Below are 15,784 nucleotides of genomic sequence, written 5' to 3'. Positions count from 1 at the left end.
CCTGAGATCATGACATGAGCCAAAACCAAGAGTCTGATGCCCAACCGACTGAGCCACCCAGGTGCCCCCCCACACCTCTCCTTTATTGTACCCGTTAACCTTGGGCTTGCAGACAGAAACACACACACACAATACACAGATATACACACACCCGCACGCATGCATGCACAAGATGGGAGGGGCCCGTGGGACAACAATCGCTTTGATTTCAGTGCCTGACTGACCCTAAATCTAAAATCTGGGCATTTTAGTACCATTACTTGAAACATCCACATGCCTTTCATTCTAAGACCAACCTGACCAGTGTGGACGAATGTGTGTTGAGCGATGGGTGAAGGGGACGGGGCTGCATGGAGGAGGAGGGGGATCACCAAAGGAGAGAACCGAGGAGGAGAGATGTGTGGCAGAGCCAAACACCGCCTCGGCTGTGGGATAATCTTCGGAAATCCTGTTCTCACCCTGGGGCTTTCACTGACTCTGCTTGACACAGCGCAGCAGGGAGCTGAATGAGAGCTAAAGACCCGAACATTGTTTTTAGAGATTTAGAGGTGCCCTTTGGAGTGTTCAGCCTGAACACCTGTCTTGAAGCAGTTCAAGGCTTCTGACAAGATTGTTTAATAGCTAGAGTGTGGGTTACTCAGCTCTTGTTGACAAAACCCACCTCCGAGGATCCCGTTGCCCATCCTCTGGAAATGTCACCGTCTTCCTTCTGCTGCCCTGTCTTGAGTCTCTTCGCAGTTCATTAGCACCTTGGAGGGGCCAGGAAAGGATAAGGGAGGGGCTGAAACTGGTGGTGGTGGGTGCTCCCTGGGCTTTCTTCTGAAAGCTTCCCCGTGCAGCCTCTTCCAGCCCTTGGGTTCCTGTGAATATTGTCGGACACTCCACTCCACGGGCACGGAGCAGTTGTGCAGCTTTCCTGGTTAATGACGATCGCAAATGAGGCTCCTGAGTCACATAACTAACAGCCCTGAGCCCCGAGCAGTCATTTGGCTAGCTGGGAGCTAGTGATGGAGTTGCAGGAAGGCTAAAGCTGGCACTGAGGGGAGGGGAGCCCCTTACCCCTGTACTCCATTTCTCCAGCAGCGCCAAAGCAAATTCTGTGCAGCTCCCTTAACCACAGTCCCTCAAGGTGCAGAAACTGTGGCAGAAAGGAGAAAAGAGTTCTGGAAGCGTTCCCTGAAATCCACAGAGAGGTCAGAGCTACTTGGATGACTTCCCTGGGACAAGGCAGAGTATTTTTCTAGCAATTAATAATAGGGAAAAATAAAAGAACTGTCTGTGAAGGGATTTTACCCTTCACAAAGTCATCCTGACTCCAATAGCTCTGTTCCTCACAGGTGGAAGTTGACCTGTTTAGACGCTACATGTCACCTGGAAGGGGTCAATCTGGAGGACGGAGACCTGTCCAGAGGACGGAGACCAGACCAGAACCACAGGGTTCTGAGGCTCAGGGACTGACAGGGAGGACGTCAGAGCTGGGAGGTCACACCTTCTTATTGTATAGTCCAGGAAACTGAGGCCAGAGAGGGGGAGTGACGTACATTCGTTTCCTAGGGCTGCTGTAACACTGCCTCCTTCTCGTCTCTGTGTGTCCTCTCTTCTGTGTGGCTGTCCTACAAGGTGACACGGGACTGCATTTAAGGCCTACCTGGTCAATCCAGGATAAGCTTCTCCTTTCAAGATCCTTAATTTAATCCTACCTTTGGTCACATCACATTCACTCTTTTGCCATATAAGGTAATACTCACAGGTTCCAGGCATCAGGATATGAGCACATCATCTTGTGGGCCACCCTTCAACCCACTACAGGACTTTTGCAAAGTCAACCCATTGAGTGACAGAAATGGAACCATGAGTTAGGTCTCCTAATGCCAGACCTATATCCCCGACACTGCCCAAATTGGGCTGTGTCTTCACAGGCTTCCCTTCAAATTAGCCCAAATGAAATATCCCTTGCTTAGGTGCATGCTGTCAGAGCAGAAAATTGCAGGGACCCCTTCCTGTGCCGCAGCAGTATGACCCCATGCGTTGTACCACATACTTTACCATCCCCCGCTTCACCAAACCCACATTTCCTTAGCAAATTGAAGTCTCTGCATCATCCTGCCTCCCCCAATCCCTGACCCGCCCTGCCATAAATCTCCTTTCCTTTTTTTTTTTTGAATTCTTTAAAAAAAATAATACAATTAACGTGAATGCACACACATCGTATTTTTTAAATCAAAGGATAAAGAGATACGTAGTCAAAAGCATAGACCTTTAAATCCACCAGATCAATATGGGGAGAAGAAGTGGGCATAGGGGAAAAACACGGGCGTTGGGGCAGCCAGGCCTGAATTCAGATCCAGACTGTGCCACTTGTAGGTGTGTGACTTTGAACAAATGATTTAGCCTCCCAGAGGCTCCATTTGCTCGTCTTTAAAGGAGAGAAAATAAAGCCCACCTGCTATGGCAACGTGAGACTGAAATGAGCTCACGTGAGGAAAGTGTCTGCTGTAGAGAGTCAGTAAACAGCAGTTGTTATTCTCAACATGGTCATTATGAGGAAAGCAGCTCCTCAGAAGCGTTGGCAACTCCCTGCGGCCCGACCTGGCTGTCTTTCCCTGCCCTCCCTCCCTCTCTGTGAGCCTCCCGCTTGCTGTTTCTTGATATTCATGAATTGCCCTTGGCCTTGAAGAGAATTTTGAATAGAACAATTTCTTGCCTTATGTAAAAGTAAGATCTGTCCTTTGTGCTTAGCCCTGAAGTAGAACACTGCCTGGGTTCTGAACCCATTCGTCCCACGGAGGAGGGGCTGGGTCTCAGGAGGACACAGGTGCCTGTGGCGGGACAGGGGCTGAAGAGCTGGGTCCCCTGTCATTCACAGAGCCAGAAGCCGTGCAGAGAAGTCCCCATCTCCACCCATCCTGAAACTTGCCCCTCATGACTTATGCATGACTTCATTAGCGGCAGCCGAGTAAGCACATGGGTAAGTGGCTCTGTGAGGGGCATCTGATCCGGAGGGTTGTGGATCTGAGCTGAGTGACACCACTGAGAGATTCAGCAGGGTGGGGAGCTGGAGGTGGGCAGAAACTGCACGCTCCCTGGGAGACGGGACATTTTCTCTTTGCCCTTCAGTTCATTCTGCCTTGAGAAGCAGCTTCCCTCTGAGCAGGCAAGGATGAAGGGGGACGGTGCTCCATCAAGGCTGCAGCCTCTGCAATCGAGGGGGGCGGGCAAGAGAGATGCTCTGCCCTTTCTGAGCCAACGAAGAACTCCTGGATCTCACTATCATCAGAGAGTTTTATAAAACTACTAAGCTAGGCCACAGACCCAGGTCCCCTGCACTCCAGCCTGAGTTTCTCCCCACACACACACACTCACACACACACACACACAACCAATGGCGATTCTGAGGATGCCAACCTCTTTGGACCCTCTGTGGCCTCTGAATAGTGGTGCAAGCTGGCAGGATGCAAAGCCCAGTGGACAGGGAAACCTGATCCCCAGCATGGTGGAAGAAAGAATAAGAAGGAGATGAACAAGACCCTTCTCCCCTGTCCAATCCGTGACTGGTCACTCCAGTCCCAGGAGAGAGGTCAAGGGAGAAAGCAGTGTCAGGAAAGAAGAGAGTACCATTCTAGCTGAGGCTTTAATGTACAGGTTTTGGAGTCAGATGGATCTGGGTTTGAGTCCAATGCAGCTGCTTTCCTTGAGTGATCTCTCTGACCTCCCTGAGCTTGAATTTCCTCTCCTGTAAAATGACTGCTTTGAGGATGAAGTAATGTGACGGACTTCAGGTGCTTAGCACAGCCCCTAGCACATAATAAACACTCCATAAATGGGAGCTATCATTACTATGAAGCTGGGTCCCATAGTGATGTCACCTGGTGCACAAGAGTTGACCAAGCTTCTTTTGCCCAACTCGCATGAGTGACCAACCTTCTCCTACTCCAACTAGACAGAGGGAAGGGTCAGCAATAAGATGACCTGTGTTGAGTGACTAAGATTTCGAAGCACTGTCTCTTCAAAGTAAGAGAGGTAGAGTGATGCTCGAGTCCAGGTCCTGGTATGAAAAACAAGGACCAAAGGGATGAAGTGACTTGCCCAAGGTCACAGCTGATGAGGGGCACAGTCTACTGCTCTGTGACAGCCTGGGGGTGAGGATGCCAGTTAAGGACGCTGCCTCTCTAATATGACTCTGTGGCAATGCTGGACATCTTCCCAGAGGATCCTTGTCCTCAGGAATGTGCCAGAATGTAAACCAGCCAGGCAGGGGTGGGGCGTTAAAAGGTAAAAATATTCCTCGGGTCTCTCGTGCTGGCACAAATACACAGCGAAGACAGGGATGAGGCTCCAAATGAAGTCACCAAAGGCACGAAGCCATAACCCCAGACTTTCAAATAGCAGATGGATCAAGTTCTACAAAAAAGCTACATTTTCATCTTACCCATGGGCCCTAGATGAAAACACCCTCAGGAAACAGATCTGAAACCAGCCTAATGTTTTTAGCCATAGAACAAGGTCCTTATGGATCATTTAGAATTGTGGTCTAACTGGAAATGTCAGTTTTACTTGCAAGATGCCGTATCTCTTAATAATCTCTCTGTCCTTTAATGTATTTTTAATCAGGAATTTGTGATTAGGAGGGAGCTGTGTGCTGCAGGGCTGTCTCCAGCCGAGGCACCGGGAACTCCAGCCAGGAGAGAGTGGCCTGTGGAAGGGGCAAGGCTGGGCCCCCCACGACAAGACTGGAGAATGTCCTCTATGGAGGAGAAAGGCCATTGTAGACCACATTTGGAGAGGGAAGATGGGGTTTGCTTGGCATCAGGAAGGCCCACACAGAGAGAACCATATACAGATCAATAACAGATTTTGTAAGACTGGCCGGCAAATCTAAACATCTGCCCTGCTTTGCAGCCAGATATCAAGGCCCCCCAGATCTAACCCCTACAGCCTCGTCAAAGATGTCCCAGGAAGCCCAATGCGAGTAACCACCCCGAACCTCGGATTTCCTTTCTATAAATCGGGGGTATATTGTGACTTATACTAAGCTAAGCCAGCTACACATCCTGAAACCTTTAGACAATCATTTTCTCCTGTCTCAGGTATGCACACAATCACAACAGTAATGCCAGTAAGAGCCCCAAAACGGCTACCATTCACTGCAGGCAGGCTATGTCCAGGACCTGTGTTAAGTGCTGTGCATTTAATTCTCACTAGGAAGTGCTGTGTTATTACCATTCTCCATGATACAGAACACCAAAGCGGAAAAGGTGGAAGAGCTTGTTCATGGTGGTGGAGACTTCTTAAATTAAAATCCTGTGCTTTTAAGCATTTCTTGCTAAGTCATCCGTTAGTGTTCTCTTTCCGCAAAAAACAACGGAGCCCACTTGCTTGGCCATGGGACTAGGATTGAGTACATTATATTTCATTTAAAAACATTGAGGTGGGATCCTGTCTTACTCGCCCCTGTGTAGATACATCAAATCCACCCATAGCTGCCCCAGCTCTTGGTGGACATTCCTGGGAGGCATTCTCTGGGCTTTTCTATGCTGCCTGGTGGAACCAAGCCCCTGTGGCCTACAGCAGTGACTTGACTCCCTTCTTCCTGCTTCCGAGAATCACTTTCCAAACAAACTACTGCATCCAAGTCCTTATCTCAGGCTCTATTTTTTGAGAACCCAAGTTAAGACCATGTATGTGTGTGTGCTTTTTATTATTATTATTAGCTAATGTTTACTGAGCACTTACAAACTGCCAACTGCTGTGCTAAGTGGTTTACCTGAATTGCCTTTTTTAACATCCTCAGGACAACACCATCAGTCTATCCCCAATGTGCACAGGAGGAAGCTAAGGCACAGAGGGATTAAGTAACTTGCCCAAGCAGTAGGGTTTAGTTAGGGCTTTTAACCTCTGTCTTAAGCTGTCTCTCCCTCTTGATAATACAATTGCTTGTCCTGAAATTTCCACAAAAACCATAGCCCTCTAAACTCAGGCTCAATAAAAATTATGATTTGCATAAAATACTTCAGAGAAAATTTTGCAACAACTTTATCTACACGCCCAACTCCAAATTATCCTGCATAGAAGAAATTTGTCCTCCGTGACCATTTTTTTTTTAAATGGGTGCACAGCAAAGGAAACCGGCAACAAAATGAAAAGGCAACCTCCTGAAGGAGGTAAAATATTTGCAAGTCATATATCTGATGAGGGATTAATATCCAAAATATATAAAGAACTCAACTCAATAGCAAAAATAACAAAAAACCCAATTAAAAAATGGGTAGAGACTCTAAATAGACATTTTTCCAAAGAAGACATAGAGATGGCCTACAGGCTTACGAATAAATGTTCAACATCATTCATTATCAGGGGAATGCAAACCAAAACCACAGTGAGATATCACCTCACACCTGTTAGAACAGCTATTATCAAAAAGACAAGTAGTAACAAGTGCTGGTGAGGTTATGGAGACAAAGGAAGCTTTGTGCACTATTTAGTGGGAATGTAAATTGGTACAGCCACTAAGGAAAAGTGTGGAAGTTTCTCAAAAAATTAAAAGTAGATCTGCTACCTGATCCAGCTATTACACTCCTCTAAGTATTTATCCAAAGAAAAAAACACTAGTTCAAAAAGATAAATGGACCTCTGTGTTCGTTGTAGCATTATTTACAGTAGCCAAGATAAGGAAACAACCTAAATATCCATCAATGGACAAGTGGATAAAGAAAATGTGATATCGGGGCGCCTGGGTGGCTCAGTCGTGAAGCGTCTGCCTTCGGCTCAGGTCATGATCCCAGGGTCCTGGAATCGAGCCCCGCATCAGGCTCCCTGCTCCGCGGAGAGCCTGCTTCTCCCTCTCCCGCTCCCCCTGCTTGTGTTCCCTCTCTCGCCGTGTCTCTCTCTGTCAAATAAATAAAAGTTTAAAAAAATCTTTAAAAAAAGAAAGAAAATGTGATACCTATCTATATCTCTATATATCTCTATCTATATATCTATACATATCTATAGATATCTAAATCTACAGATAGACATCACACAATGAACTACTATTCAGTCATAAAAAAGAAGGAAATCTTGTCATTTGTGAAAACATGGATGGACTCTGAGGGCTTTATGCTAAATGAAATAAGTCAGACAGAGAAAGACAGATACTATATGATCTTATTTAGATGTGGAATCTAAAAAAACAAACAACACAAAACAAAACAAAACTCAGAGATACCAAGAACAGACTGGTGGTTACCAGAAGGGAAGGAGTTTGGGGGTGGGTGAAAAGGGTAAAGGAGGTCAATTATATGGTGACAGATGCAACTACACTCATTGTGGCAATCACTCCACAGTGTATGCAAGAATCGAATTACTATGTTGCACACCTGAAACTAATATAACGCTATATACAGGTTTACCTCAATATAAGCAAACAGATAAATGGTTACATGTTTTAACAGGCAGACAGACGTCTGAAACTAGCACTGACCCCCAAATCTGGGGCATGCAGATTACCTTGTCCATACCTCACTTGCTTCTCAATGACAATGGGAGCTAGTTGACCACATCACAAATGCAAATTGCTCTCTAAACATGGGGATAGCAGGCCACTTTTTCTATGAGGAAAAAAAAGAAAGGAAATTTTTTTATACAAAAGTGAAAATGTCCTTTAAGAGAACGTGCCTCTTACCATGTCACACCGGTTCTCTAAGATCCACAGGCCTTTGAAATGTCCTGTCTCATTGGCAGCCATATTTATTACTATTTTTTTTTTCTAAAGCCAAAGAGAAATGAAATTTTAATGACCATTTGCTATCTAAACTCAGCCTCCACCTTAATTTCTGGTAAACCTTTCCCCTAATTCCTTACAAACATTTTCTCTTTCCCAAACTGCTGTGAGACAAACTGAGGGAGGGAGGCATCAATCTGAGAGGCGAGCTTATCAGAGAAAAATGGAACGATGTTTGATGTTGGTGAGGTTTGCTTCCAGGGTGCAAGCTGGAGAAATGCGGAGGAATGTTGATACCGACTTTGGAGAGCAAGGGGGAAACCACTCAGCCAGGCACCGCCAAGGGGAAATCACCAGAGTAAACGCCAGGGCCCTCCTCCAGCAGCCTGACAATCCCGAGAGAGCCCCGAGGGCTGCACGGGGCTTGCAGGGGACCCAGACGGGGAAGGAATGACAGGACGTCGTGAGGAAACTGCCCCGCCATGAGTGAAGTGCCATGGCACCCCACGCCCCTCAGGGGGATGGGATGGAGGACAGCGGGGCAGGTGCCTGGCATCTTAGGCGCCCCTGCTGCCCGCCACGCCCGGCCCAGCCTCCCCGTAAGCAGGAGGGCTGATGAGCACAATGAGAACCAGCCTCACTGAAGCCAAAGTGATGCATCTGTTTACAGTAATTAAATAAATGCCAGTTGGACCCTTCTCGGCGTGCTTACTGAAGCAAGTGCCAGATACACGGGGCTCTCCAAGAATCCGAGAGAAATTAGAGGCGGGAAGGCGAGCTCCCAGGCACTTCCGCCCACTTCTTGAAAATACTTGGCTGAGGAGCTTTTCTCAGAACCAAGAGGCTGAGCTTTTTCTCCGCAGTCTGGCTCGGTTCCCACTGGGTCTTGAGCAAGTCATTTAACCTTGGCTTCTCCATCTGTCAGGTGAGAAGGTGACACTTGCTCTGTGCCTCTCTGCAAGGTGACCTTGGTGTGCCGAGATGGGTCTTTATCATTGACCCTATCTCCAGGCTGCCTCTTCTGTGAAGAGGTCTGAGGCAATTTACACCAAATGGTGCACTGGCAAGGGAAGTAAAATGGTGAATGCAAGTGGGCTCATTGTAGGAGCCTAACCCGCTTATAGTGAGTGACAGCAATTTGGTAGTGAAGTGAAATTCCACGGACCTCTCAATATACTAAAAAGATCATGGCCTTTGGACACAGACATGGCTTCAGATTGAGCTCCAATGTTCCTGTGTGACCCTTGGCAAGTGCCTTCACCACTCTGAGCTTCACTTGCCTTGTCTATAAGAAGGCATGCGGTGTGAAGCGAATGGAGGACTAAATGTAGCAAGTATGTGGAAGAGCACCTAGACCAGCACCAAGCACATAGTAGTGTCCTCATAAACACTGGCTTCTTTTTCCTGCCTGCCTTCTCTCCTTCCTTCCTCTCTTCCTTCCTTTCCTCCCTTCCTTTCCGCCTTTCTCCTTCCTTGTTTTTCTCTTTTCATTTCTTTCCTTGTTAAATAAGAACGTCTCCAAGAGACGCTTCTGCCGTAATTTGATTAGTGGGTTAAAAGGCCCTCTGTGGGGATGAGAAAGACTTCAGGATTATGAAAGGAAGAAATCTTTGTCATGCAGGGAAGGGAAAATTTTAAAGATGGGGGGATGATGCAATTAACTTATCCAAAGTCACCAGGTGAGTCTTCAAATGTTCTGCATCTGATTTTTGTTCTCTGGATGAGGGATTGGTACGATGGGTCCCCTCCTCCACCTCAGCTCTCTCAAAGGGATGTAGAGCAGAAGGAGCGCTGGGACGATGTGCGTTCCGCGCAAAGCCGGGAAGACCAGGGATGGACCGGGCTGCCGTTAATGGAGGGCCAGGGCACAACTCCCGGACACACGGGACGGCCCGGGGGGGGGGGTCCAGGGGGAGCTAGAAGCTTCCACTCCCCCTGCCTGGTGCAGGTGCTGGGACAGCGGATGCCTGGACAATTTCCACTAACCAATTAGAAAACAGAGGTGACAAATGCAATTCTTTATGACTCTCTGAGGTCACATGGGCATGTCCAGGCTTGCAGGCTGAGGTGTGTGCAAAGAGACAGCCAGCAAGAATTCCCAGCAGGTGGCTGGCATCAGGGGTGTGGAGCGGCAGGAAGGAGCCCAGGCTACCTGCTCTGTGAAGCCCTTCCTGCCAACCTCTTTCCCCGGGGAGAACCAAACCTGCCTCATCTACCTCACAGATCCCGCACTGATTTTATTCGCAGCCCTCCGACTCGTTCACTCTATGCGGTCATCTGCATATCTGTGTCCCTATCAGACCATGAGCCCCCCAAAGGCTCCATGTCCTCAGCCTGAGCATAAATGAATGGCACATAATAGGTGCTTAGCAAATGTAGGTCTAATTAATAAATAGAAGGCTCAGGATCGTAAGAACAAGGCAAGGAAGCCGGAGAACAGAGAGGGTTATCAAGACAGAGACTCAAAAGACAGAGCCGATGTCGTGAAGGCTGCTCTAAGCTATGAACTCAGTATGAAGAGAGCAGTCAGGTGATAGGGCCAGAGCTAGACCAACAGCGAGACTCGGTCCCAACCCCCACCAGATCCTTCCCGCCTGAGGAGAGGGTTGGGTTTCTGAGCCCAGACTGGATCTGGGCTCATGGTTGAGGTCAATGATACAGGAAAATGTAGTGCGATGCTAAGTGATGGACTCTGGAGCCACACTGCCTGGGTTCAACTACTGCCCCCGCAGCTATCGGCCCTGTGACTTTGGACTCGTAACTTAACTTACCTCATGCCTCAGTTTTCCCACCTGTAACATGGGAATGATAATAGTGCCTGCATCCTAGGGTGGCTATAAAGACTAAATGAGTTAATATGGTAAAGAGCTTGGCACAGATTGAATGCTACACAGGTGTTAGCTCCTAGTACTGTTGCTGGTGGTGGTAGTGTCATTGCCAGATGGAAGGGGGGCACCCACTGTGTCCGTAGGGCCTGACGGTGATGCAGTCAAAGGAGAGAGGAAGCTAGTGGGTTCTGGCTTCCAGCCACCGTATTAGAGCTGCTCCAACTGTAACTGGTTAGGAGTTGACCTTCTGAAGACTAGGTCTCTACAGGCTGTTGGAAAATGTTTTAGGTTCCACTTTTGGAGAGAGCTGGGGTCGGTCACGACCGCAGTGGTGCCACAGCTTGACTTTGAAAAGAACACGAGTTTGAGATTTGTTTGCTGGTATATTCAAGTGAATCAGGGGGCTTTGCGGTTTAGGGGATGGGGGATCAAGCTTTCTGTCCTTATGTGCTATCTTGTGGGCTCTCAGACCTAAAGGGGGCAAAAGAACATTAAAAACCCCTTCAATTGTTAAGGAAAGTTCCTGTTTATTTGTTTTTAAACACATATTTATAAAGCACTTACTATGTGTCAGGCACACTATTCTCATTATAAATATTAATTCGATCCTCAAAATAACCCTGTGAAATAGAACTCTCCTTATCACTACTCTACAGGTGAGGAATGAGGCCTAGGGAGGGTAAGCAATGTGCTCACACAGCCCCACAGCAGTGAGAGATGGAGCCGGGCTCATGAACTCAGGAGTCTGGTCCCAGAGCTGCTCTCGTGTCTCCTGCCAAGCCACTTCTCCGGAAGGGCTAAGTTTGGGGAAATGCACAAAAGGGAAGCTGGCCTTGCCCAGCCCAGGGTGAGTTGAGCTGCCTGCTAGGCCAGAGTCTCCCACTCAGAGCAGCCTTGTCTTCCCTGCTGGAAGGAAAGAGAAATCCCACAGATTCCATCAGATTCGCAGATTCCTGCTGACTCTGGGAGCCCAGCTTTGGAAGGAAGGTTTTGTGCCCCACAGAACTGAGCCGAGAACCCAAGGAGACAGCCCCCACGAGGACAAAAGATACTGTCTAGCAGCCACAGGCCCTGAGCTCCCAGCTAGCACTGCCCTGTAACCTGAGACCCCTCTGCTGCCTCTTCCCCTGGGAAATCTGCCTTCTTAGTCCCCGTGGGAGAACAGGTAGGGCTTGGGGCCTGGGGGACTTCCTCCCTCTCCTCCAAGCAAAGGGAAGGAGCCCCAGGGAGCCCCGTGGATGTCAGTAAACAGGGCTGCCTGATTGTGGGTCTTCACAATTGCACAGCCTTTTCTTTCCCCTGATAGAGATAAATGTTGATAACTCAATGATGATGAAAACATGGTAAAGTGCCAAGCACAGCATGTTTAGTTACAAAAGCCAGGAATAATTGCTTCAGCCTTGCTGCTAAGAAAACCAGTTGTTGAGTCCAGGATAATTCTAGTAAGAAATTGGCATTCGGGGATTAATTGTTTAGAATGTAATGACTGCTACAACCCAAACTAATGAGAACAGAAGGCAGTTTCCAATTTGAATTTTGGGAATGAAATAGGCTTTGCCAGGCTGGCTGGTGCAGAAAAAAAGAGAACGGAAGGGCTTTTTTTTTTTTTTTTTTTTTTGACCTCAGTTCTGATTGGGCAAAAAATAAGAAAGCATTTTGCAAGAACAGCTTCTGAGAAGACTAGCCAAAAGTCTGTGCAGACGCCTCAGGAAAACTCTTGATTGATTATTAAAAGCCTGGCTGAGCTCTTCCTAAGGGCCCCGAGCAGGTGTGGGGGCAGCAAGGCAGGGGTGAGTCACGACTATGCTGGGGGAAGGTAAGCGGGCACTGGGCATGGAGTCAGAGCTGTCCCTGACACTTCTGCTCTGCCCTTCAGCGGGTCACCTGTCCTCCCTGAATCGGTCCCCCTGCAAACAGTCCTCAGCCTGCCAACCTCGGCGGCTTATGGTGAGGCTCAAATGAGAAACAGCAAAGTGCTCTGAGATCTTTATACCACAATGTGGCTGGAGAGCAGTATTGGGATAAATGACCCCCTTTCTCATCGTTTTATGTGTTTGCCTAGCCCCGCCTTGTTCTAAAAAGGACTCGAGGCAACTTGCCTTTTTTTTCCTAATTTCTTGCAGAGCTGTGAGTACCAGGTAGGATAACTGTCAAAGTAAGCAGTGGTTCAGTACCAGAAAAGACCAGAAAAGGCCAAAAAAAGACCAGAAAAGACCCAGGATGGTTGGCAGGGTCCACTGGACAGGAGCCTGAGGGCTCCTGAGGGAGTAGAACCCTTGCCAGGTCTTCAGAAGGGGCTACAGATGACAGATGAGAGAGAAGAAAAGATGGAGTAGCCCACTCACTCATTCATGTGTCTATTTATTGGGCTCCGGCTATGAAGATATATTTATTTCCTGGGGGGCTGTTATGGGAAGCAGCACTATAATGGAGAGATTAAAAGGACTCTCACAAGACCTACTTGACGGGTACCTCATGGGACAGGCCCCAATTCTTCCCCAGTTTCCCTATTAATCCGGTTTCCTCCCATCTCCATCCCTGCCTTCTAGCGGATGTTGGTAATAGAGATCCTGAACAGTATTCCCCTGAATTCTTTCAGCTGGAACGCACCTTCATCAAAGTCCCACCACAGGTGAGGACTCTCCAGATTGCCTGCCAGACTTGAGGTCGGAGAAGGTTCTGAGGGATGATTTAGACGTGATGCTCTTAGGATAAAGGCATTGGAAAGTCACAAGTGTTGGCCAAGGATGTGAGGAACTGGAAACCTCATACGCTATCGGTGAGAGTATGAAACGGTGCAGCTCCTTTAAAAAACAGGAGGTGCCTGGATGAAGGTTCCTCAAAACATAGAATTTAACATAGAATTACCATGTAACCCCATAATACCACTTTGGAATATATAATACCACAAAGAATTGGAAACGGGCTCAAACAGGTATCTGTACACCAACCTTCAGAGCAGCATTCTTCGAGATAGCCAAAAGGTATAAACCACCCAAGAATCCATCAGCAGATGAATGGAGAAGCAAAATATGGTCTATACATATGATGGAATATTACTCAGCTATAAAAAGGAATAAAATTTTGACATACATGCTACAGCATGGATGAACCTTGAAAATATGATGCTAAGTGAAATAAGCCGGGCACAAAAGGACAAATATTGTATGATTCCACTTACACAAAATATCTCAAATAGGCAAGTTTATAGAGAAAAAAGGTAGATTCAAAACTACCAGGGGCTGAGGGGAAGAGGCAGTGGAGAATTATTCTTGCTTAATGGTCACAGTTTCTGTTTGGAGTGATAAAAAAAGTTCTGGAAATAGTGGTGGTGGTCACACATCATGAATGTAATTAATGCCACAGAACTGTACACTTAAAAAGAGTAAAAAATGGCAAACTGTGGGTTTTTATATATTTTATCGTATAAAAAATATATGCTCACTTTAAAAAAAGGCAAAGTTCCTGAACAGGGCTGGGCATGGGAGGGCCCTTGCTTGCCCGGGTGGTCTCCCTCCAAGCCTCTCTCCCTGCCCCTCCAGCCCCTTGAGGCTGGTTCAGCTTTAGTGCTCGCCTTGCTCCCTGCCACCCCTGGGCCTTTGGGATGCTCCTCCACCCAGCCAGAGCAAGCCTTTTCAGACCACCCAGGGCGGGCATGTTCCTTGGTTACCTACTCTCAGAGACCCATGCTCCTTCCTCAAAGTAAGAGCTCCAGTGGTGGAATATTTGAATGATGTCTGGTGCTCTCATGAGACATCAGTGCTGTGCTAACAGGGCCAGTGTCTGTGGAATCTCTCCACTGTAGTGCTCCCGCCCATGGTAGGCCCTCAGTAAATAAATATATTCTGGATAAAGAAACACATAAACAAATGAGCTACTCCATTCTTTTTCCTTATCTCCCCTCCATCATCTCTGTCCCGTTATTCATCATCCATAGCAGTTACATCTGTTGAAATAACGTGAAGAATTTATTTCTTTACATATCTACGGTGTCCTTGCCTTCTCATCAGAATGCAAACCCCTTGCGGACAGGGACTTTTTCTGCCTTGGCCTCCCAGTCGTACCCCTGGTGTACAACAATGCCTGGCATGTTGCAGGGCTTAGTGGGCATCTAGGGAATCAATGAATAAGCAGATCTTCATTAATTCCCACCTGGATTATCTTCTACTCAATTTCATTGTCTCCATATGGGTGCCAAAGTCACATGTCTACAAATGTCAGTGTGTCCTTGTCCCACTTCTGCTCTAAGTCTCCAGTGCTCCCCCAGGGCCTGGAGGTAAGGTCCTTGCTCCCGGGAGAGTATACAGTGGCCTCTTCCCACACTACACTTCCCATGTCACCCCTGATACCCTTCCACGCTTTCTGCGTAGACCATTCTTAACTCGGGCTGTTCTCGCTCCCCGCTTCTGTGTCTGCTTAGTACTTTCTCAGTCTTCAGGACTGCTCAGATGCCATCTACTTCCAGAAGTCCTTCCCCGAACGTGTGTGTTTCTATCATGACACAAAACTGTTAACTGTTGAGCTCTCCCACTAGACTTGAGGTCCTGGAGAGCTGGGAGCAAGTTCCATCCATCTCCATGCATGGCTCATTGCCTGGCATATGGCAAGCATTCCCTGAAGAGGTCTTTAACCAAACTGAACTCTTCAGAGTGACTTTGAAAATGAAGAGGATTGTCTCCTGATTGAGACAGTGATCTCTATTCTGTGGAACCACCCTTGGACCAGACAAGAGGGCATCCTAAACCCCATGCTCTGTGGGTCTCACCAGGCCCTCCTCAGGCTGTGCCCCACCATGTGGGGGAGGAATCTGCAGCCGCAAGTGAATGTTTTTACCTGGACCTCACACCTTCCCTTCCAGGCCTCTCTCTGGGTATCCAGGGCTTGTCTTCGGCTGATCTGTTCTCCCAAGCGCACACCATACCACCGGCATGCATGCCCGTAGGGCCTGGAAGGTAGTCAAGGCTTCCTTTTTGTGGAGACAGTGGCAGAATCTAGATGTACAGGCTGGGGTGGCCACATACACACATCAGGTATGGGACAGAGCCAGAGATGGGAAGACAAGGGAGGCGGGCTGCCCGTGGTTGACTCTCTCTCCACCCCTGTGTTCCGGAACTCTGAGGAGCCCAAGCCCCCTAAATTTATGGCTGGCTTTCCGAAGTGTTGTGAAGATGTTTATTCATTAAGATAGGAAGAAAGCATGTGTTTTATTTAACAGTCTCTTGGCTTGGTATATAACTCTGCAACGTCTAGACAA

The 15,784-nt window shown here is 47.8% G+C and overlaps 1 protein-coding gene across 2 annotated transcripts in view; it reads left to right on the top strand.

Moving 5' to 3' along the window:
• Positions 1 to 15,784, top strand: part of SIAH3 (siah E3 ubiquitin protein ligase family member 3) — a 68,768-nt gene that overhangs the window by 4,789 nt on the left and 48,195 nt on the right. The window contains exon 2 of one of the 2 annotated variants that reach the window (XM_073894520.1): positions 2,867 to 2,968. The exons of the other annotated variant lie outside the window; for it this stretch is intronic. Coding sequence (XP_073750621.1) covers positions 2,930 to 2,968 — 39 coding nt within the window. The 5' untranslated portion in view covers positions 2,867 to 2,929. The remainder of the gene's footprint in view (positions 1 to 2,866; positions 2,969 to 15,784) is intronic. 2 annotated transcript variants of the gene reach the window in all.

This window comes from Callorhinus ursinus, unplaced genomic scaffold (assembly GCF_003265705.2).
Source record: "Callorhinus ursinus isolate GAN/ISIS: 27379988/994484 unplaced genomic scaffold, GSC_fseal_2.0 scaffold7, whole genome shotgun sequence".
Lineage (NCBI taxonomy): Eukaryota > Metazoa > Chordata > Mammalia > Carnivora > Otariidae > Callorhinus > Callorhinus ursinus.
This window is presented reverse-complemented; position numbering and strand designations above follow the sequence as displayed.